Source organism: Rhinolophus sinicus, linkage group LG04 (genome assembly GCF_036562045.2).
Source record: "Rhinolophus sinicus isolate RSC01 linkage group LG04, ASM3656204v1, whole genome shotgun sequence".
Classification (NCBI taxonomy): Eukaryota; Metazoa; Chordata; class Mammalia; order Chiroptera; family Rhinolophidae; genus Rhinolophus; species Rhinolophus sinicus.
Genome location: NC_133754.1, coordinates 143,045,796 through 143,066,056, shown reverse-complemented (window position 1 = coordinate 143,066,056; position 20,261 = coordinate 143,045,796). Strand labels below are relative to the sequence as shown.

The 20,261-nt window shown below is 36.7% G+C and overlaps 1 protein-coding gene across 19 annotated transcripts in view; it reads left to right on the top strand.

Moving 5' to 3' along the window:
* TRPM3 (transient receptor potential cation channel subfamily M member 3) overlaps positions 1-20,261 on the top strand; it is an 820,394-nt gene that overhangs the window by 543,951 nt on the left and 256,182 nt on the right. For 18 of the 19 annotated variants that reach the window (XM_074330560.1, XM_074330553.1, XM_074330550.1 and 15 more), the window contains exons 2-3: positions 16,803-16,882; positions 18,195-18,399. In XM_074330560.1, the coding sequence (XP_074186661.1) occupies positions 16,803-16,882; positions 18,195-18,399 (285 nt within the window). Of the gene's footprint in view, positions 1-11,126; positions 11,173-12,612; positions 12,701-16,802; positions 16,883-18,194; positions 18,400-20,261 lie in introns of those variants that run through there. The other variant, XM_074330559.1, reaches the window with a different exon arrangement.

The window sequence follows — 20,261 nt, the reverse complement described above, 5'->3', positions numbered from 1 at the left end:
AATTGTGGAAATAGGGTAGGACAAAAGTTATTTAACTCAGGAAATGCAACAAAAATCATTGAAGTGCCTGCTTTATGCTAAGAGCACCAGTTATGTTCCAGATCCAGCTCAAGTGCCTCTCCTAGCCAAAACGGACCCTTCCTTCCTTTGAGCACCCCTGCTCAGTCCATTTCTATGTCTCTTATGTCCTTAAGCTATTCTAATCCCTGCCTTCTGCTCTCTAGCTGTGTGACATTGAACAAGAAGCTTAATCTATACTGCTTCCATGTCCTTACCTGCAAAATGAGCATAATAAAATCATTTACTTCACAGGTTTGCTATGAGGTCCAAATTAGTTAATATATGAAAATAATTAGACATGTGTATGGATATTGTAAGGACAATAAACCTGTTTGTTATTATTGCTCTTATTAAATGTAAAGGTAGCCGTTCATCTGTCTGATTGATTTCCCACCAAAGCAGTGCTTTCTCAATTTTAATGTTAAGGAATCCCTTGAGAATCTTATTAAAATGAAGGTCTGGGGCGGGGCCTAAGAATCTGCATTTCTAACAAATTTCCAGATGCTGCCGATGCTTCTGGTCCGAGGACTACATCCTGAGTAGCTCCCGGTGGCCCACGAACTGGTGCTGACCCACGAACTGTTTGCGAATGATGAGAGGAGTGCAAAAATGGAGACCAAACATTTAGAAATTTCTATAGCAACTTGCCATTGCCACAAAATCCAAGTACATGATCATTTTTAGGGAATTTTATAAAACTCTTAGTTTGTAGTGGGATGCTTCACCACGCATCAGTTGAGAAGCGTCGCTGTAGAACATGGCACAAACTTCAAAGCAGGTACAGGGTCTTTGTAAAGTTTTGTGTCTCCTCGGTAACTAAGAGTTTGCACGAGGTTAGTGTTCAACTATATGTGTGTGTGTGTGTGTGTGTGTGTGTGTGTGTGTGTGTGTGTGTATATATATATATATACTAAATATATATATTATACATATATACTATATATATTTTATATATAGTATATATATACTATATATATACTGTATATAGTATATATATATATACTATATATATATATATTTTTTTTTTTTTTTTTTTTTTTTTTAAGGAGGGCGCAACTCACAGTGGCCCATGTGGGGATCGAACCAGCAACCTTGGTGTTATTGGCACCACGCTCTAACAGAGATAACTGGCTACCCCTCAACAGATATTCTTGAATGCTGGTGTGAGAGAATTAATTAAAAAATAAGTTAATATAGCTCTGAATACCCATTTTAAAATTCTCCATGGAATGGCTAGCGCTGGAGCTCCAGGTAGCATTAACTTCAATGAAGTATAATTAGCAACGCCACAGCTAAGCTTTTGTTTACATTTTATTCTTAATGATTATTTAAAAACTTCTGCATTAGAACTGTAAGCACCGAGAAATGTTTTGTCTACATGGTTCTCTCCTGTGAAATATTAGATTTGTCAATTTGTAGAAATGGATGCCCACATTATAATAATCGGTTTTCAAATAACTGACATTGGGATCTGAAGTAGACAAAATACATACACGTATGTGCGGGAATATGAGTCTAATATTTCATCATTGTTCTTCGTCTATTGTAGCCTCAGGTAGTTAGTATTTAGCAGTAATGTGCACATCAGAATGTCATGTGGTACTAAAAGAAAAAAATAAAAGGGAAAAGAAATACCTGTTCATACAAAAGAACCATACTATCATTTTGGAGGGGTGTGTGTGTGAAGTTCAACCAGTACAATAGTATATTTTATGCCTTTACCTGCAGTTTTAATGAATGGTCACAAATCGTATTCTAATACAAGGGATAGCATCCCGGAATGTCAACCCAATAGTATATTTTATGCCTTTACCTGCAGTTTTAATGAATGGTCACAAATCGTATTCTAATACAGGGGATAGATCCCGGAGTCAGGAATTTCATGTGAGCATGTGTGTGTTCTATGATTTTCCTTTGCAGTTAAATCATCAGCTAGAAAGAAGGTATTGTTCACCAGGAAGAAGTCAATTTTCTACTAAATATTGGAGAAAAGACCTAAGAATTCTTGCAAACTTAGGGTTTAGAGTTTAAATTGACAGATGAATCAGGATACTTGATCTTGGCTCCCAGTGGTAATGACTTTACTATTAGTAATTATTTCTGAAATAGTTATCACAGTACCCATCATGTACCAAACAAAAATCTTAGGAAAAAATCACATTATCAAATTAAACAAATCTACGGAGACTTGGTATTTATGAAAATTTACACTTGATACATTAAATCATCCACAACCTTCTCCACAAGGTCACAAATATTATTTGTTTGTATCCTATCAAAAATAGTATTCAAATTAAAGACTAGCTTCTATCATGACATTCTTACTCTTCTATCTTTTTATTTGGAGCACTTGCAGATCTGAAAGAATGTTGGTGTCATTGGAAGCAGGGATTTAGGTCAGCTTGGCATAGAAAAAGTTTGGAGACAAAAGCTGGGATATAACTATGCAAGGTCTGTGAGACCCATTAAGGAATCTAGATTTTATTCTAGAAGTAATAGGAAATCTCTAAATGACTTTTTGGTGAGGGAGATGGAATGCATTTGGCTAATTTATCATTTTAAAAGATTATCAGTAATACTATTCTCTATGATATCTCAAATACTCAACGATGGATATATGAGATTATGCATTTGGCAAACCCATAAAACTGCATAACACAAAGAGTGAACCCTAGGGTGGGCTGGTTGGCTCAGTGATTAGAGCACAGCGCTCATAACACCGAAGTTCGATCCCCACATGGGCCAATGAGCTGCGCCCTCCACAAATAGATTGAAAACAATCATTTGACTTGGAGCTGATGGGTCCTGGAAAAACACACTGTTCCCCAATATTCCCCAATTTAAAAAAATAAATGAGTGAACTGTAATGTAAACTATGGGTTTTACTTAATGATAATGTATCAATATCAGTTTATCAGTTAGAACAAATATAGCACACCAATGCAAGACATTAAGTAATACGAGAAACTGGAGGGCAACAGTGTATGAGAACTCTCTGCACTTCTACTCAATTTTTCTTTAAACCTAAAACCGCTCTAAAGAATAAAGTCTGTTATTTGAGAGGGAAAAAAAAGCTCACTCTTGTTGCTAGGTGGAGAATGAACTGGGGTACCAATTAGAAAGCCAGCACTGTACACTTTTTTAAATAGTTTTATTAGCATAGATTTTTTTCCAGAAGAATTTTGCTATCAAAAATTCATTTTGGCATCAAATATTCAAAGATTGGGACTCTACATTAGATTAAAGATAATGCGGTAAGAAAATAGAGGAAAAGAAATCATATTGCCATCCAATGGCACATAAATAGGAGATTAAATCTATATTTCTGCACTACCTATTAACATTTTTGCACCCACTTTTGAGTTTGTGTTCATTTCTATGTACATCAAATTTAAATTAACATATCTAGAAAAAGCTAATACATGTAGTAGTATCATCTAGGGCTTAAAATCTTCCAGAGATTTTATATTAATGTACTATAGTACAAATAAATAAAAAAAGATGCAGGTTTTGGTAGTAAGTGTGTAAGGAAAGACATTGACAATATTGTGAAGCTGAGCCTAATAACCTTGATTAACCTTAAAACTGTCACATAACCAAAGGCTGAATTTATGTGAATGGCTTTATTTTCTACCTAAAACTCTAGTAATTTGACAGAGAAAGATGAGTATAAGACAGAAATACATTTATGCTGCATTAACTTAATACCCAATCATTTTTCATTTCCAGAGAGTAATAAGGATGGGTTCACAGTTATATTACTGGAACTATCTGCTTCTAACTTGCTTCTGATGATAAAAATGGGATTGATTTGTCAGTTTCTCCCGTTAAATATTTCTTGATTGTGAAGCTAAAAAAAAAAAAAAAAGCCTTGCATATCGTGGGCAATCTCTGCATATTCTGACCTGAATTATCATCAAGATTTGATTTATCGTTTGGTGGGGGATGAGGGCGAGAGAACACCAAGTTCTGGTCTTGAAAACTCTCTTAATGGCAGGACTAGAAATGCCAAGTTATTAATTAATCATAATAATGTCTTAATAATACTTGATACTTAATAGTACTTGAAGTCTTATTGAAACAGAGTTAGAACTATACATGTGTGCCAGATTGCTAAACCAGGGGCATTGTGAAGAATGGTTGGAGTCTGGTGAGAATTCTTTCAGAGATTATTTATTAATTCAAATCTCCTTATGTACTTTGTGCTTGGTAGGCAAGAAACCCTTGTGCTCTGCTACATTTTTGTGTGTTATCAAAAGCATAATGGTTCCATGAATCTGTAAAAACTAAAATAAAAAAAAACCTCTTATTTTCAAAAAGCCTCCACAACTGCTTTGCACATACTAATGAGGGACTAACAACAAAGCTGTCAAATTCTGATTCTCAGAATCCTCTGAGAACTGGGGTCGACCTTGAAAATCACCAAGATTGAGTCACTCCCACAAGGTCACACGCCTAGTTATCAACCAGCCACTGCTAGGATGCGTATCTCAGAACTCCTAATCAGTCGTGCTTCTACCAGGCTCCACTTTACAACTGCTTTGAACAAATAGAGAAAATCAGGATTTCAGAAATAAAATCCTACAGCTAAATTTAAGTCTAAACCTTGTGAGAATAAAGAATTTGACGTTATAATTGGACTCGGCAGTTGATTAAAATAAATCAGTATCTCTACCCAGAATAACATTTTAAGGTAGTTAGAACTGATGATTAAAATTAATAATTTTATTAATTTAATAATAATAAAATTAATAAAAATTGTATATGTATATACCAGGGGTACCAAAAAAATGTATACAACTTTGGTTGGACACTTTGGTCAATGCTGCTCAAGCAGTAGTTCGCCATAATCAGAAGTGTCTGGACGCTGATGGTAACCACTTTGATGAACACCTCTTGTAATTGCAGAAGTCAAATGTGACTTTTATTCATCTTTTGTTATCAGTATATATTGAATACTACAATTTTAATAGCTTTTTCCTTTCTTAAAATGTGTATACATTTTTGGGGCACCCTCTGTATATGGAGAGAAAGAGACTGACTTCCTTAGTTTATCCTAATAGAGAACTTTACTACAAATACAAGTATCTATTTATTTATGCTCATCCTCTGCTCAGCATCTTCATCCTTCCAGATCAAAATAGGTAACACAATACAGAAATCAGTCTGTGAATCTATGATGTTATTTGTCACCTACATTCCACGTTTCTACATAACATAAAATGTTCAATTTCATAACTTAGCCCGTTTCTTTGGCTCCTAATAAAATCAAAATGGTGCAGGAATGACTAGTGAAAGCTAAATGGAATTAAGGACTTAAGGGATGGCATTATATTGCTCCAGTTCTGCATTTACATTGACAGAAAACAAGTGACATTTTTTTACGGGCGCAGCCTCGGTGAATACAGAAACCCCTCCCTGTCACTAGTTGTTTACCAACGTTCTCACACTGATGTTGCCTTCTAACAAATGATCCATCTTTTTAAACTTCCTAGCCTTTGAGGAGTAATTTAAACCTCACTGTCATATTTCTATTGGTTATAATTTTGTCTTTCGTTTCCTCCTTTTCTGGGTAAAGTTTATTCTACTAGTATTTTTCAGAGGTACACCAGTTTTATAGGGCTGGCACTATTATAGTTATGTTTTTTGGTCAATGAAGACAATAAAGTCCCTAAGTGTGTGGGGGTGGTTTCTAAATTTTCATGTCACCATGTGTGGGAATAGCTATTATATTCAAACAAATGGCTGATCCTTGACCGTAAATATAATACTGTACTTTTGAAATAGAGACCTGCATCTTTGCTTCAATTTTTCAGCAGTCTTTTAGGCTTGATGAAATGTATACATATTTATTAAGATCAGAATGATTGAAATGAACTTATTCCACCACAAGGAAGAAAAAGGTCATTTGGCATCTGTAAAATCAGTCAAAGAGTGTGAGGAATACAGGGTTCACTGTACCTAACAGAAACACAAGGGCTTGGGCCTATCAGACTAAGCCAACGGCTGATGTATAACTTTGGCATAATGCTTAACCTCTGAAAGCCCCAGTTTCTTATTTGTATAATGGAATCTTATAATACCTTATGGATTTATTGTGAATATCACATAAAATACCATATGTGAAAGCAGTCTGTGAACTGAAGAATACTTTATAAATATAATGTATTATTGCCAAGTGATGATTAACTGATATATGAAAATAATCGTTTCCTCATTATAGAAAGAAACAATGTTCCAAAGAAATGTGAATATATTTTTTAAATTGTTTATGAAAATCCTATGAGGTTAACATTTATATATTATATACATATATACATATATAATATATTATTTAATATATACAATCTCTATATATGTATATAGAGATAATATAGATATAATATATATTCATATTACTTCTACATATAGAGTCTGCATAAATATATTTAAGTATAATTTATACAACATGACCTATTGGTATGAGTTTCATTTGTAATGTAAAGCATAATTTTTTAAATTTTTTTCCCAATCTGGTGATGAAAATATAATCCAAGTTTATATTAAGGTGTATACTATTTAAGTTTAGAGGCTATAAAGTTGTGGTGATTCATTCTGTCTGGAAGTATCTAGCCACATCTCTCAAAGAACCCAATGTTTTGTGCAGAGTTTGGAAGAGGCATTAATTAAGTACAGAAGGAGGAACCTAGGATTCAAATGAATGGGACAGCATATTCAAAGGTTTAGAAGTGTGGAACAGCATGGTGCATTAGGGAAACTATAATTTAGTTTATTGGAGCATAACATGTTTAAAGGTTTGGAGGGAAATTGAGAGATTCCAATAGATACTTTCGGAGCCAAATCCTGAAGGTTTTAAATACTGAACTGATCTGATTGTGCTGGGGATAGGGAGCCATAGAAGGTATTGGTCAGGGGACGGACTGATTGATTGTTTTAGGAAGAATATGTTGCTATCAGTGTGTCCTGGAGGTAGCTGGCTTTGCCATGTTCCTCTGGCATTGTTTTACTTTACGGGCCAGTGGCAACTCTGAATATTAGAGAACACAATATATTTATTTTCATGCATTAGAATAAAAAGGAGGAGCCTGAGGGACATTTAAGAGGGATTGGTCCTGCGTTTCCCCAACTTTAGTCACTTTTATGATGCCGTCATAACTTTTCCTACAAATCATTTTGCATCTAATTTATTAAATATTTTTGATGAACTCATTTCTTCACAACTCCAAAAAGGAAAATCTATGTCCCTAAGTAATAGTATTTGTTAAATTGAAGGTTTAGCCATTGTTATGTATTGTACGAGTATGTTAATATAAACCCAACTATTAAAGGAAAAATGCCTATCTGGGTGCTACCCGAAATTCCCTTTTAGGAAACATGGATCCATCTGATGCCATCATTTTATAGGTGAGGAATTGATGTGCAAATCAAATGATGTGCCTAAGTCTCCTTTGTTTGACTACCATGTCTCAAACACAGTTCTAGGTGCTGGGTAGACAGTAGCTACAAAATGAAATCATTGCCACCAAGAATTTACCTTCTAGTGGGGGACACAAATGAAAAACAAACACATAAAGACATGGAATAATGCCAGGTAATGTGAAAGGCTGTGAGGAAAATGGACCGAATTAAGGGAATAAAGAATGGCATGGTGTGCCTTTAGATAGGGTGGTGAAAGAAGGCCTCTCTGTAGTCCCACGTGTTGAAGGAGCAAGTCGTGGAATATCTGAAGATGTAGCTGTCCAGGTAGAAGAAACAACAGGAGCAAAAGGACCTGACATGCTCAAGGAAGAGCCAAGGTAAACTAGTGATGGCGTCATGGAAGCCTGGTTCTTAGGACCACCACTCCTTCCCCCACTACCCCATCAGACAGACCCCCTTTTTCTAAACCAAGGGTTGACCAGTACACACAACTAGCAGCCTAGCACCTGTTTTATTGGAACTCAGCCATGCTCAATTGTTTACATCTTGTTTATGGCTGCTTTTGTGCTCCAACAGCAGAGTTGAATTTTGCAACAGAGACCGTGTGGCCCATAAAGAGCTAAGTTATTTACCATCTGGCCATTTACAGAAAATGTTTGCTGATCGCTACTCTATATCATGCTTTGTTGTCAAATGTGGGCATTGGAGGAAACAAAAAAAACACAAAAACACTTGAGACATCTTTATAACAATGAAATATACAGGTTCCATGTTAAAAATCTTGTTTCTACTTGTAGAAAATCTGATTTCATTTTTAAAAATTGAGTTATTTACCACTGGAAACTTTTTAGTATATTTTATTTTAATGTGATTTTTTTCTTTAATGACAAATTGGGAGAATAAAGTAATCTGTCATTCCATAAAGAGAGGAGTGAAGAATAACCACAGTTTGCCTTACACTTGTAGTTTCCTCTTGTTAGTATTCAAATTATATTCTCTCTACATCTGAAACAGGCTGATGATATATCCAGTTAGGAGTTGGGTAATGCACAAGATTTTTAAAAGACCCATGTGGACAATGTAGCCCAGATCTACAAGTCTCTTTGGACCTAATTACCTTCTCAAATCAAGTGGTCTTGAAGATCATCTGTGGCCTCATATGATGGAATTGCCATGCTGATTTTCCCTAAGGCTTCCTTTCCTACTTAAACAAAATGCTCATGGTTCTGGTGCTCATTTTCTTTGGTGTAGGTTCATAGAGATATCTCATATTCTTTCTCTACCAAATATTTCAAGAAATGAAACTAGCAAAAAGGAAAACAAAAAAATAATTAAGAGTAGAGAGAGAATAGGGTAATTGAACTCAGGGTTTAAAGTGAGTCAGATGAAGAGTTGAAGTAGTGTCTAGTGAAGAAGAAAGTTGAGAAAACTGAATTTTCAAAATATTTCTTACATTGAAGGATTATCTCTAACCAATTTATTGAGTTTCACAGAAGACTACTAGCTCAGTATCTCTCAGATGCTTGCTGCCAACCCTCCTCATCCTCTCTGTTCTCTCGCCCTCTCCCTCCCTCTCTCTCTGTCCTTTAAACCCCAGAAAACTCACCTTATACATTATAGAATTTTATTTTCCAAATATCCCCACTGAGCCCTCTTTTTTAGTTGAATTCTTCCCAAGTCACTGAACTACTCTTTCCCAATGACTTTCTATTATCATAAGTAGAGCTTAACAGTTGAAACAAAAAAATAACTATCTGTAAATCTTCTGACCACACAGAGTATAGTTTTATGACTACAAATATATGCTTATAGGAGAAAAATTTGGAAAATATGGAAAGGCAAAAGGAAGAAAATAAAAATTAGCCACACTTTCCGCTTTAGTGTATTCTCTTCCTATCATCTCTATATCTATTTAAAATTTGTAATTATTCTTCACTTACTGTTTTAGGTTCTGCTTTTCTCACCTAACAATATGAAAATGTGTATTTTTTTATGTAATTGAATAGTCTTTTGAAGCTTGAATATGATCATCAAATGGTATGAACCATTTAATTAGTTTAATTAGCCTTCCATTGAAGAACTTAATTTGTTTCCAATTTATTTGTGTTGTAAATAATGCTGCATGAACATCTTCGTGGGACTATATATCTGCTGATTCTCTTAGAACAAATGCTTAGGAATGTGACAGTTACACAGAAGCAAGGGGATGTACATTATTAAGGCTGTCACTACACATTATTCTGTAGCCAACTCCTGAAGATAGATGAAGAGACGTTCTTCATTGTATGTTTAATGCTAAAGTTCAGTCTGATGTTCCATTTGGGTCTTGCTTATAGTAATGTTTCCTCAGTTGCAAGACACTGAGTAGTTTATCATTCCTTGTCTCTGGGGAACCTTGGTAAGTGAGAGATCCAAAGATATGGGAGTTTGAAAGAGATCATTCCTAGAAACAGCAGAGAAGCAAGGAAAGGGCTAAGGGTCTGACCCAAGTTTGAAATAAGTCATTTAACTCCCACCATGCCTCTCAGTGAGTGTCCACATGACATATACTAGGCACTTTGAAGGAGATTATGAAAACAGTGAGGGCTAAAGTGGCTTCTGCCTCATAGAGTTACAGCCCACAAGTTCATGGAGACCACCTCTCAGTTCTAACATCTGTCTGTGGGAAGATAGAAGTCTTTTCGAGATGAAGTGCTCAAGTATTCACCTTTTTAAAAGTATTTTTCCCTTGTTGAAATTTGAGTTTTTCTCCCAAGTGTATTCACTTATCTAGTTAAGAGCTACCATTATCTGAAAAATTCACTCTTGGATGATACTTAAAAGAGCGCTTTTTGTGTGAGCCAGAACCTCTCCGTTGGGCTATCCCAGTGTCACTGCGTCTGGTCTGCATCCATGTGCTATTGTAGTCACATCTCATCTTTTTTTCAATAGGGAAACAGGGGAGTGGGTTATAATCACACCTCTGCATTTGTGGGAGAGGGGCTGCAGGATAAGAATGATCAGACAAGTTTTATTATTTATTGACAGTTTGGTAGTTGTGGAAGGTCACTGGCAAACTCCAACTTTATTCTACTTGGGTTCATGTTCAGGGACCAAACTATCCTTTTGAAATGTTCCGTTTTTAGCAGTTTCTCTTTAAAGAAATGCTATCATTCCATTCTTTGGGGAGGAACGAACAATGCGGCTTGTGTGTTCAAACCACTTGGAGCTTTTCATACACTGTTTCTTTAGAAGGATTTACTTTCCAAAGTTGAACTTTTCAGAACTCAGAACACCTTATCACACTTTCACAAGCCTTCTCTCTGAAAATGGAAAAAGAAAAAGGGGGTGGGGGTGGAGAGACAGCCTGTCAGGACTTGTGCCAGTTAAATCTGATCTCCCTGGGGATTTGTTTTTCTTCTGGCGTCAGATTAGATGTTCAAATCAAGCAGTGTTTGAGGGTGAGAGGGAATGTCCATGGGATTCTTAGTGAGGCTAATCCCAAAGCAGCACATTCCAAGGGGCTAATCTGCCCAAGTTCATTGCTTACTTGAAACGTCTCTTGGGGGAAGAGCCGGGCAAGTGACTTTTTTTTTCCAGTGGGCGGTCATAAGAGCATTATTAACGGGATGACCAGCCCCAGACGCAGCAAAATGAAAGCAACAGGAGCTGCTCGTAGGACTGCCTTTGCCACCACCCAGAGTCAGTGCTCAGGTAAAATGATTTCAGCTCACTTTCCTCTTGTTCAACTTCCCAATAGTGGATCGGAAGATCTAGAACAGGACCAAAGGAATGCCCAGGGACAGGCTGAGGGAAAGCAAAAGGCAAAATGGAACATTGGATTCAGTACCTTTGGGTCTTTGGTGTTTTCTTCTGATTATGACAAAGTATACATTTGAAACATGGGAGTCTCAAAGTGAGAAACATGGTGAAATTGTCCTTGCAATTTATTCCTGTAAAGTTAGTGGACTCTTTTGCTAATTTTACAATGACTAGTCTGGGTTGTCCTTCTATTAAAGTTGCCTGGCTAAAGGGTGGATTACAATAGCATTTTCCAAGGCTAATGCATACCCTGTGTATGTAACTTGTAAACCATTCTGCCTGGAGAAGTTCTTGGTTCTGTAGCTAGTTGGGAGTGGGTAGAAAGAGGACTCAAAAGTAGTTTGGAGGACTAATGTTTGTAGCAGAGCAGTTGTGAAAAGAGTTGAAAGCTGCCTGAGTGAAATGACTGACTTCGTTTTTCTTTTGAAGGCAATAGTTTACAGCTTTCTTGTTTGTTTCTATCATTTTGATGCTTTATTGACTGTGCCTTTGACTTTCAAAATGTATACTTTATTCTTTGAGGGTAATCGTTATACTTTGTTCAAAACGTGAATGTCCTCATTTTTTGTTTTGAATAAGATGTCCTTTAATTATTAGCCTTTGAAAAACACTTCCCTGTTACACATCACACATGACTGATAATGCAGAAAGACAAGAAAGAAAATAGCCTTTGACAAACTCAGTCATGGTGATGTGACCGTTCTACCTTTAGTAAAGTACACAAGTGATTTTCTGAGGGCTGGTAGAAGCCATCTTTTCTAAGAGTACACGAGACTGCCGAAGTATATTTTAAAAGAAGAGATTTTAGGACACACTGTCTGTCCATTGAAGTACTTGTAAGAAAATTAAGGGGTCAGCTAGAAACAAGGCATGTCAAAACTATTTCATGCTTTCTACAACAAGGATAACCAGTCTGAGCTAATTTAGTTCGATGTTGAAGCCAAGTATAAAGCCTGACACAGAGTAGTTCAAAGACTGAAGAAAAGAAAAGGGAATTAGTTTAGGGAACAAGTTAAACTATGATTATACTTCAAATATGCCCTCTCCAAGAAACAATTTTAGAACTCTAGTATCTGTCCACCTGGAGACCTGAATAAAAGCACAATAAAAAGCAAAGCCCACTAGCACATAGTAAATTATGCATATTTTGTAGAATTCCTAATTTGTGTGTTATACATGAATTCTTTCTGTTATGTATCATACTTCTCAACAAAAAAAAGAGAGAGAGAGAGAATCCAATTCAATTATGAACGCTAGTGGAAAGATTCTTTTTTACATTACTTTTTTTTTTTTTTTTTTTTGCCTTCTCCCAATTTTCTGTGCCTTTGCAAGAGAAATGGTTAATCTACTGATAATAAGAAATGGACACTGATCCTCAGTCCCTGTGCTAACAATGAGGAACCTTTTCACCTTTGAGAAGGTAATTACCTTGCTAAACTGCACACAATCCAAATTACTTTATACTTAAAGACTAACACGTTGGCAGTCTATATGTAGTAATTTTTACTACACAGCATCTGATTAAAACTTCCAGGGCATTCCAAGGTGAAAGTGGGATCCATGAGTGAGAGAAATAATGAAGGTGCCCTTGAAAAGTCTAATCTATTTGTCATGGGTCCCAGATTCTCAAGTTGGAAGTCCGGTTGTGATTACATTTCTTTGCTGTAGTTATTATAAAGGTCCCCCTTTTGTTTACTTCTTTCTCATATTCTGATGGCTTCCTAATGTCCCACCCAAATCCTTTACTCCAAAGGAGAGAGGAAGAACAGATAGCAGGAGTGTTTATTACTCCACTAGTGGAGACTGGAAGAGGGGAATGAAAAGAGGGAAGATATAAGTATGAATGTTTCTAAGACATGCCTCCAAGCCCAACACTTCCCAAATACCAAGCATGCCCAGATGGTACTGCCAAGATCAAGGGTATTTAATATCAATAATATCCAATTTGAAGAGGCAGTTTAGTCAAGTGAATAAAAGGGTGTACTCTGGGGAAAGACTGTTCAAGTTCGAACTCTGGCTTTAAAACTTATTTGGGGCATCTGACCTAGTTTCTTCATTGGTAAAATGGATATAAAATAGTACTTCTCTCACAGGGTTTTCATGTGAAACCAAGGAGATAATATGTATATGACACAATTCCAGGCACATGATGAGACCTTGATAAAGGTTAGGCATTGCTATTACCTATTGAGCTCCTACTAAGTGCCAGGTACTTTCCCTGAATCATCCACTTCAATTAATACAACTCTTCAAAGCAGCTGTGATTATCTTCATGTTATAGAAAAGGCTCAGGGTAATGTCAACGTCCATTTATGTTGTCTCAAATGACATTATTTCATCTTTTCTATGTCTTAATAATATTCCATTGTGCATATATACCACATCTTCTTTATCCAATCATCTATCGAAGAACACTTTGGTTGTTTCCATGTTTTGGCCACAGTGAATAATGTTGCAGTGAACATAGGGGTACATCATGCTAAGCGAAATAAGTCAGGCAGAAAAAGTCAAGAACCTTAAGATTTCACTCATATGTGGGATATAAAACTGAAAGTAACAAACGAACAAGGCAAACAAACAAACAAACAAAAACTCATAGACACAGATAGTAGTATAGTGGTTACCAGAAGGTAAAAGGGGAGTGGGAAGGTAGAAGAGGGTAAAGGGGTCAAATACATGGTGACGGAAGGAGATTTGACTTTGGGTGGTGAACACACAGTGATAATGCATTATACAGATGATGTATTATAGAATTGTACACTTGAAACCTATATAATTTTATTAACTAATGTTATCCCCAATAAATTTACTAAAAATTAAAAAGTACTTATACAAAAATGTCAAGAAAATTTAAAGAAAAGGCTCAGGGTAGTTAAATAACTTTTCTACATACCTTGTTAGTGGCCAGCCAGGCCTTCTGGGAGCATGTCATGCCCAGTTCAAGTGAGATCAATCTAGGTCGGATCTGCTACAGCAATTTCATAGTAGTCCCATCTGAAACTTCAACTGCACTTTTAGGACCAGAACCAACCCAGGACTGGTCCCTCTTCTTGAAGTGAAAACATGGTCTCCAAATAATGATGCTAACAACTCTGTGTATCAGGCATTATTGTGCCCATTTTATAGATGAAGAAAATTATATGAGTTTGTCCACATCGCTGCGTCTCACTCATGCCATTTTTTTCTGACTGCAAACCTCATGCTCTACCCATGATACTGTCATCGCTGCCTTATTTTCAGAGATTATTGATCAGCCCTCCCTGAAATTCTCAGATGCTCCCCCAAAAGATCCTTCTGAATCCTAGCCAAAGTGGGCCACAAAGAAAAAAGGAAAGTGCACTCTTTTCTGCTCCCTGAGGTATAGGGAAAGTTGGTTTCAAATGTCCCAGTGAGGAATATTTTTTACCATCTTTCTGCCAAGAGATGTTATCAATGAAGGTATTCAGTAACTAGGAAAAATCACAGCCTATGAATAGTTTAACTTACAGGCTTTTTTGAAAGATAAAAGCTGGTTATCATCTACACTGCTAAGCTCATTTCTATTGCAAAAATGTAGCCACTAGCTTTTCCTACATATTTGAAAAGAAAAATCTTTAAGAATAGACACTGGGGCTTTTTTCATGCCTCACTGGCAAGCAGGATGGCAAATGTTACCTTTGTGGTGTGAGGGTGCCGAGGTCCACCTGGACCCAAAGGTCTCTGAGGCAAGGTGGGTAATCCTTTCCATGTGGGCAATTCATAAACACTCAGAAATGATGTGACCCTATTATGACCAGGACTGAAAAAGGATGCAGTTCCTTTGTACCCCTCAAGTACTCCCCATGTAGCTTCTTTTAAAATGTGTAGTGTCATGAGTATCAGATGCCAACTGCCATCAGTGCCATGTGCTTGTGTAAACTCCATTGTGATAGAGGGAGATGCACCATTAAGAGACGGAGGGCAAATCAGACCAAGCACAACTTATACAGATATTTGGGTCCTTGGCAGAGTCAATATCAATTATGGCCAGCAAATGGGAGCTTGTCACAATTAACATCGGTCACTAAGACAGAACAAGTCAACAGCTCACTTGTACTTTGGCCCTGTATATTTTAAGAGTATGAATTTAGTCCTGATGCTTGGTTAGGGAGAAGGTGATACCAGATAGAAATAACATTATAGGTTGTTCTAGACACTTCCATCTTAAACACTTAGAGAAGGAATCTTTTGAGTAGCTTACCATACTCCCTAGGAGTCTTCTCTACTATTTCAAATGCTGGTAAAAAAGAAAAGAAAAAAAAAGGGGTGGGGTGGGTTGGGGGGTAAAAGGATGCAGGATGGACCTCTGCTTTGGAACAAAGATGATACAGTTTTTCCAGAACTTTCTTTATTCGTCTAGGAACCCAATCTTAGTGGCCAGACGTCTGGGGGGACTGTCTCAGCAATGTCCATTCTAAGAAGATGTATTTGCTGTGTTTAAAGGCATATGGGATACACACACAAAAAAAAATGCTATCTTCCTTCCAAAGACATTACCTGTGACATTTTGGACTGTGATGAAGACATTTATCTTCCTTAGGTTTCCATTTCCTTTATCCCCCCTCTGTATTTAAGCACTGCTAATTTAGATTTTAGAAAAAGCATGGTGACGGATGAGGGCGCTTGAGTTATATAATTCCCTCACCATTTTTCTTTCCTTCTACAAGGAAAATCTAAGTGCCAGCCATGAAAAGTTTATGCTTGTTTAGATATATGGTTGACCCTTGAATAATGCAGGGGTTAGGGGAGCCGACTCCGAGCACAACCAAAAATTCACGTATAACTTTTGAGTTCCCCAAAACTTAACTGCTAATAGCCTACTGTTGACTGGAAGCCTTACCAATAACATCACAGTTGATTAACACTTAGTCTATTTATAATATGAATTATTAGGTTGGTGCAAAAGTGATTGCAGTTTTTGCAATTATTTTTAACCTTTTGGCCCGCAATTGTTTTTGCACCAACCTAATATATACTATATTCTTACAGTAAAGGAAGCTAAAGGAAAGAAAATGTTATTAAGAAAATCGTAAGGAAGAGAAGATACATTTATAATATTTATTGAAAAAAAGTCCACATTAAGTGGAGCCACACAGGTCAAATCTGTGTTGTTCAAGGGATAACTGTGTATCTTCCCACAAATGAATACTTGTTATCTATAGGGTTACAAACATCCAGCTCTACGTTTTTCATTTTCTCTGTAAATAGCATTTTCTGTTCTTCAAAAGTCATTATGAATTTATATATGGTTCTATCATTAACATTATTTTTTTAACATTATTTTTGTTATGGTCATTTCCTTTAACTCTCAATATTATAATGATAAATAACTTAATCAGCATGTTCTGAGAGCAGTTGGTTTTGTTCTATGCAGTGTTTATATGTGTGTAACCACAATTTTAATTCAGTATATGAGATACCGGTCTATTGTGTGATTAATTTTGCTGCCAAGTCAAAAATACTTAAAGGTGATGTTCACCTTTTCTCTTCTTCTTTTTTTTCAGGCTCAGAAATCATGGATAGAAAGAGCATTTTATAAAAGAGAATGTGTTCACATCATACCCAGCACCAAAGACCCCCATAGGTAATCTTGCTATCTCTGTAATGTACTGAGAACATGAAGTAGCAACGATGGGAACAAAAGTACCATAGCAACCACTATCCACTGCATGTAAACCAATGTGAAATTAAAGATCAATTTATATTGTTGCTGGACATCTTTGAAGCAATCATATGTATATATCACATAATATGCCATCCCTACAGTTAATTCTCTAAGAGCCTATACAGAATAACATATATCATCGGGGAAGCAATTAATCACTGAATCTAAGAATGGGTTATAATACATATTTTAGTATGGTTACCAGTTTTCCCTTGTAAGCATTTTATCAAAATGCTTAGTTTGTACTGACATGCTTTGCTATAGTGAAAAAGAGATTTTTAAATAAGTGACTCCTAACAGATTACTAATTAGTCTGCAGACCTTCAAATTCCTATCCAAGCACATTTTTAGTATTCTACTTACCTTCCTGAAGATCAACAGTAAGAAGGTGGGAAGTATTTGGATAAAGTAACATAAGAATATCTGGAAATGCCTTTTTGAAAAGGCATTGTAATACAGCAGTTTAAAATATAGACTATAGAGTCAAATAGACTAACTGTGAAACCTGGAGCAAATTACCTAACATTCAAAACTATAATATTTTACCTGTAAAAATGAATGTCACATTGTTAGTATTTAATAAATTATAACTATGTAGCAGTATTATTACAATAATCATAACAGTGGTGGTAGTAAAGTATGAAGGACATTTTAATGGTGTAAGAAGCAACTTTTGTTTTTAAATATCTTGTGAATAATTTTTTCATTGTTTCTTCAAGAACACTTAAGCTGCAGAATTATTTTTCCCCCTCAGAATTGGATATTTGACAGTCAATGTCAATTTGGAAAAGACAAGTTAGGTTGTGACTCACATAGGAGGGAGAGTCCTCATTTAAATGTGCATGTTAAAATTCTTCCCTTGAAGCTGTTCAGTGTCCTTCCTGCAAGATTTAATAGACGAGAGGAGCAGGAAGTAAAAAAAAAAAAAATCTACAGAGCTTTTGTTTGGAGATTCCAATCCTGAACAATATGGCAGGTGTGAAAGGGGTGGGTGGAGAAGGACAGGAGGCATGTTACAGCTTATACAGCTAAAGGAAAATGATGAGGGGGCAGAAAGAAATGTATATCGAGTAAATCCTAAATTCACCATTTGCCTGCTAGAGCCATGTTATGGGATTCCACCTAAAAATTGACTAACTGGCTTATTATGGTTTATAGATTTCTGCAGCCGTAAGTGTGTATTCCAATAGTGGCTAATACAACCGGCTCACTGTGACCTCTTATGTTATAGGTGTTGCTGTGGGCGTCTCATAGGCCAGCATGTTGGCCTCACTCCCAGTATATCCATTCTTCAGAATGAGAAAAATGAAAGTCGCCTCTCACGAAATGACATCCAGTCTGAGAAGTGGTCCATCAGCAAGCACACTCAACTCAGTCCAACGGATGCATTTGGGACCATTGAGTTCCAAGGAGGTGGCCATTCCAACAAAGCCATGGTAATCAGAAAACAATTCATTCACTTCTTAAATTCTATCTCAAGTCCTGCAATGGAATGATGAAGAGCTAGAGATTTAGTCTTTGGGCCCAACCCCAACTCTGCCAGTTCCTCGCTGGGTGACCTGCTTTAATTACCTTGCTGCTGGGCATCCACTTTCTCTATAAAACGGGGGAAAGAAAACCTTCCTTCTAGGATTTAAAAAAAATTAGTGTGAGGTCAGACACATGACTGTTGTTGTTATTAATAATATCAGTAGATTTCTATAGTTACCTAATTTGTCTCCTCTGTTAAGACATGTTTTTCTAACTCCTTTGGTAAAAATATCTTACCTTTAGGTCTCTGTTTTAGTCTATTGGTAATTAGCATTTCTCTCAATTCAAAGCAGAAATGATCACCCCAGACTAACTTCTCTCGTCTTCTAACAGAGATCTTGCCATCCAAATTGTGTGCTTTTTCTCTAAGCAGCTGTGTTCAATAATGTTCTCAACATGATAGCTTCCTATGAAAAGCATTCTTTTTTTGGAAAGGAGGCTTTAGGAAATATACCAATTTTACTTCTAAGAATTGTCACTTCTAAATTTCTGCTTTCCTCCTGGACCTCTCCTACTTGGCTGACAGATTTTGCCAGGAGAAAAGTATACCATGTGTTTTTGAAAATTCTAGAAATACTATATTCCAACAAGCTTGCTTCTAACTATTAAAAGAGAGAGTTAGATGAGGGTGGAGCGGTTGGAGGTGGCAGTTCTCAGGCATGCCACAGAATTTTCCGAGTTTGGAGAGAAAATTTTGCTTAGAGAAGCATCTGCAAAATGCAAGGGAAGTCACCTCACACCAGTTCCAGTCTAAAAATGTTCAATAAAACCTCCTCTCTTTTCTTTTTCCTCTCTTCTTCCTTTCTTCATCTGCCACGACCCCGCCCCACCCTGTCTCACTGCAGTAGTTTCTTCCCCAAGAATGGCTGACTGAGCTATTTCCACAGTTCTTCCCTAAGAAAATTAATTCTGAACAACATATTAAATTAAAACCAATACTGAGCAATAGATTGGAAAGAAGGGGATGCTGAATGCAACCTCTAGCAAGGCCAGGGAAAACAAAGACAGGGTTAGTCTTGGGTGTACAGCACTAAGGGAAATGAACAGTTGATAAGGTAAGGGATGTATGCGCCCACACAAGATCAAGAAGAGTCCCCAACTCGGCACAGTCCTCATTCACAGTATGGGGTTGAACCCTATAAAATGTGGCTCCTCTGGGATCCTGCATTAATGAAAAGTCATGCACGTTCTCTTTATAAGAAGTGTACTGCCGATGAGGAAGTGACTTAGTGGGCAATCATCATAGAGCAGTACACCCAGGGACTTCATAGCGTGCTTGAATGGTACCTGCCAGCCTCGTGCCACAAGCCCAGAGGCATGTGGTCAGCTGCTGGTCATTGCTTCCCTTGTTAACATGTAGTGTCTGTCAAATATGGAGCATATCTTTGCTCGTAAGTAAGAGGGTCCCTCCACAGTGATCACCGGGGGAGATTCTAATTACCATGACGTTGCCAGTGACCTGGACATGTTTTGGGGACCAATTCCAGACAATTTATAGCTCACAGGAGAAAAGCCATCTATATTTTCGTCAGAAAATGTTTTTGACCAAAAATTAATCTCAAGTAACTGAAATTCAAAAAATTTAGGACTCAGTCACATGTGACTTCTGTTATTTTTTAAAAATCAAGTCTGTTGACAGAAGATAAAGTTTTCCACCACTAAAAGTTCTAAAAGAACAGAGTACTAGTTTGGTAATGAAGAGTATGGATTTTGGATGCAGACACTCTTCAGGTTTTCCCAGAACCATTATATACTTGCTGTGTGACAC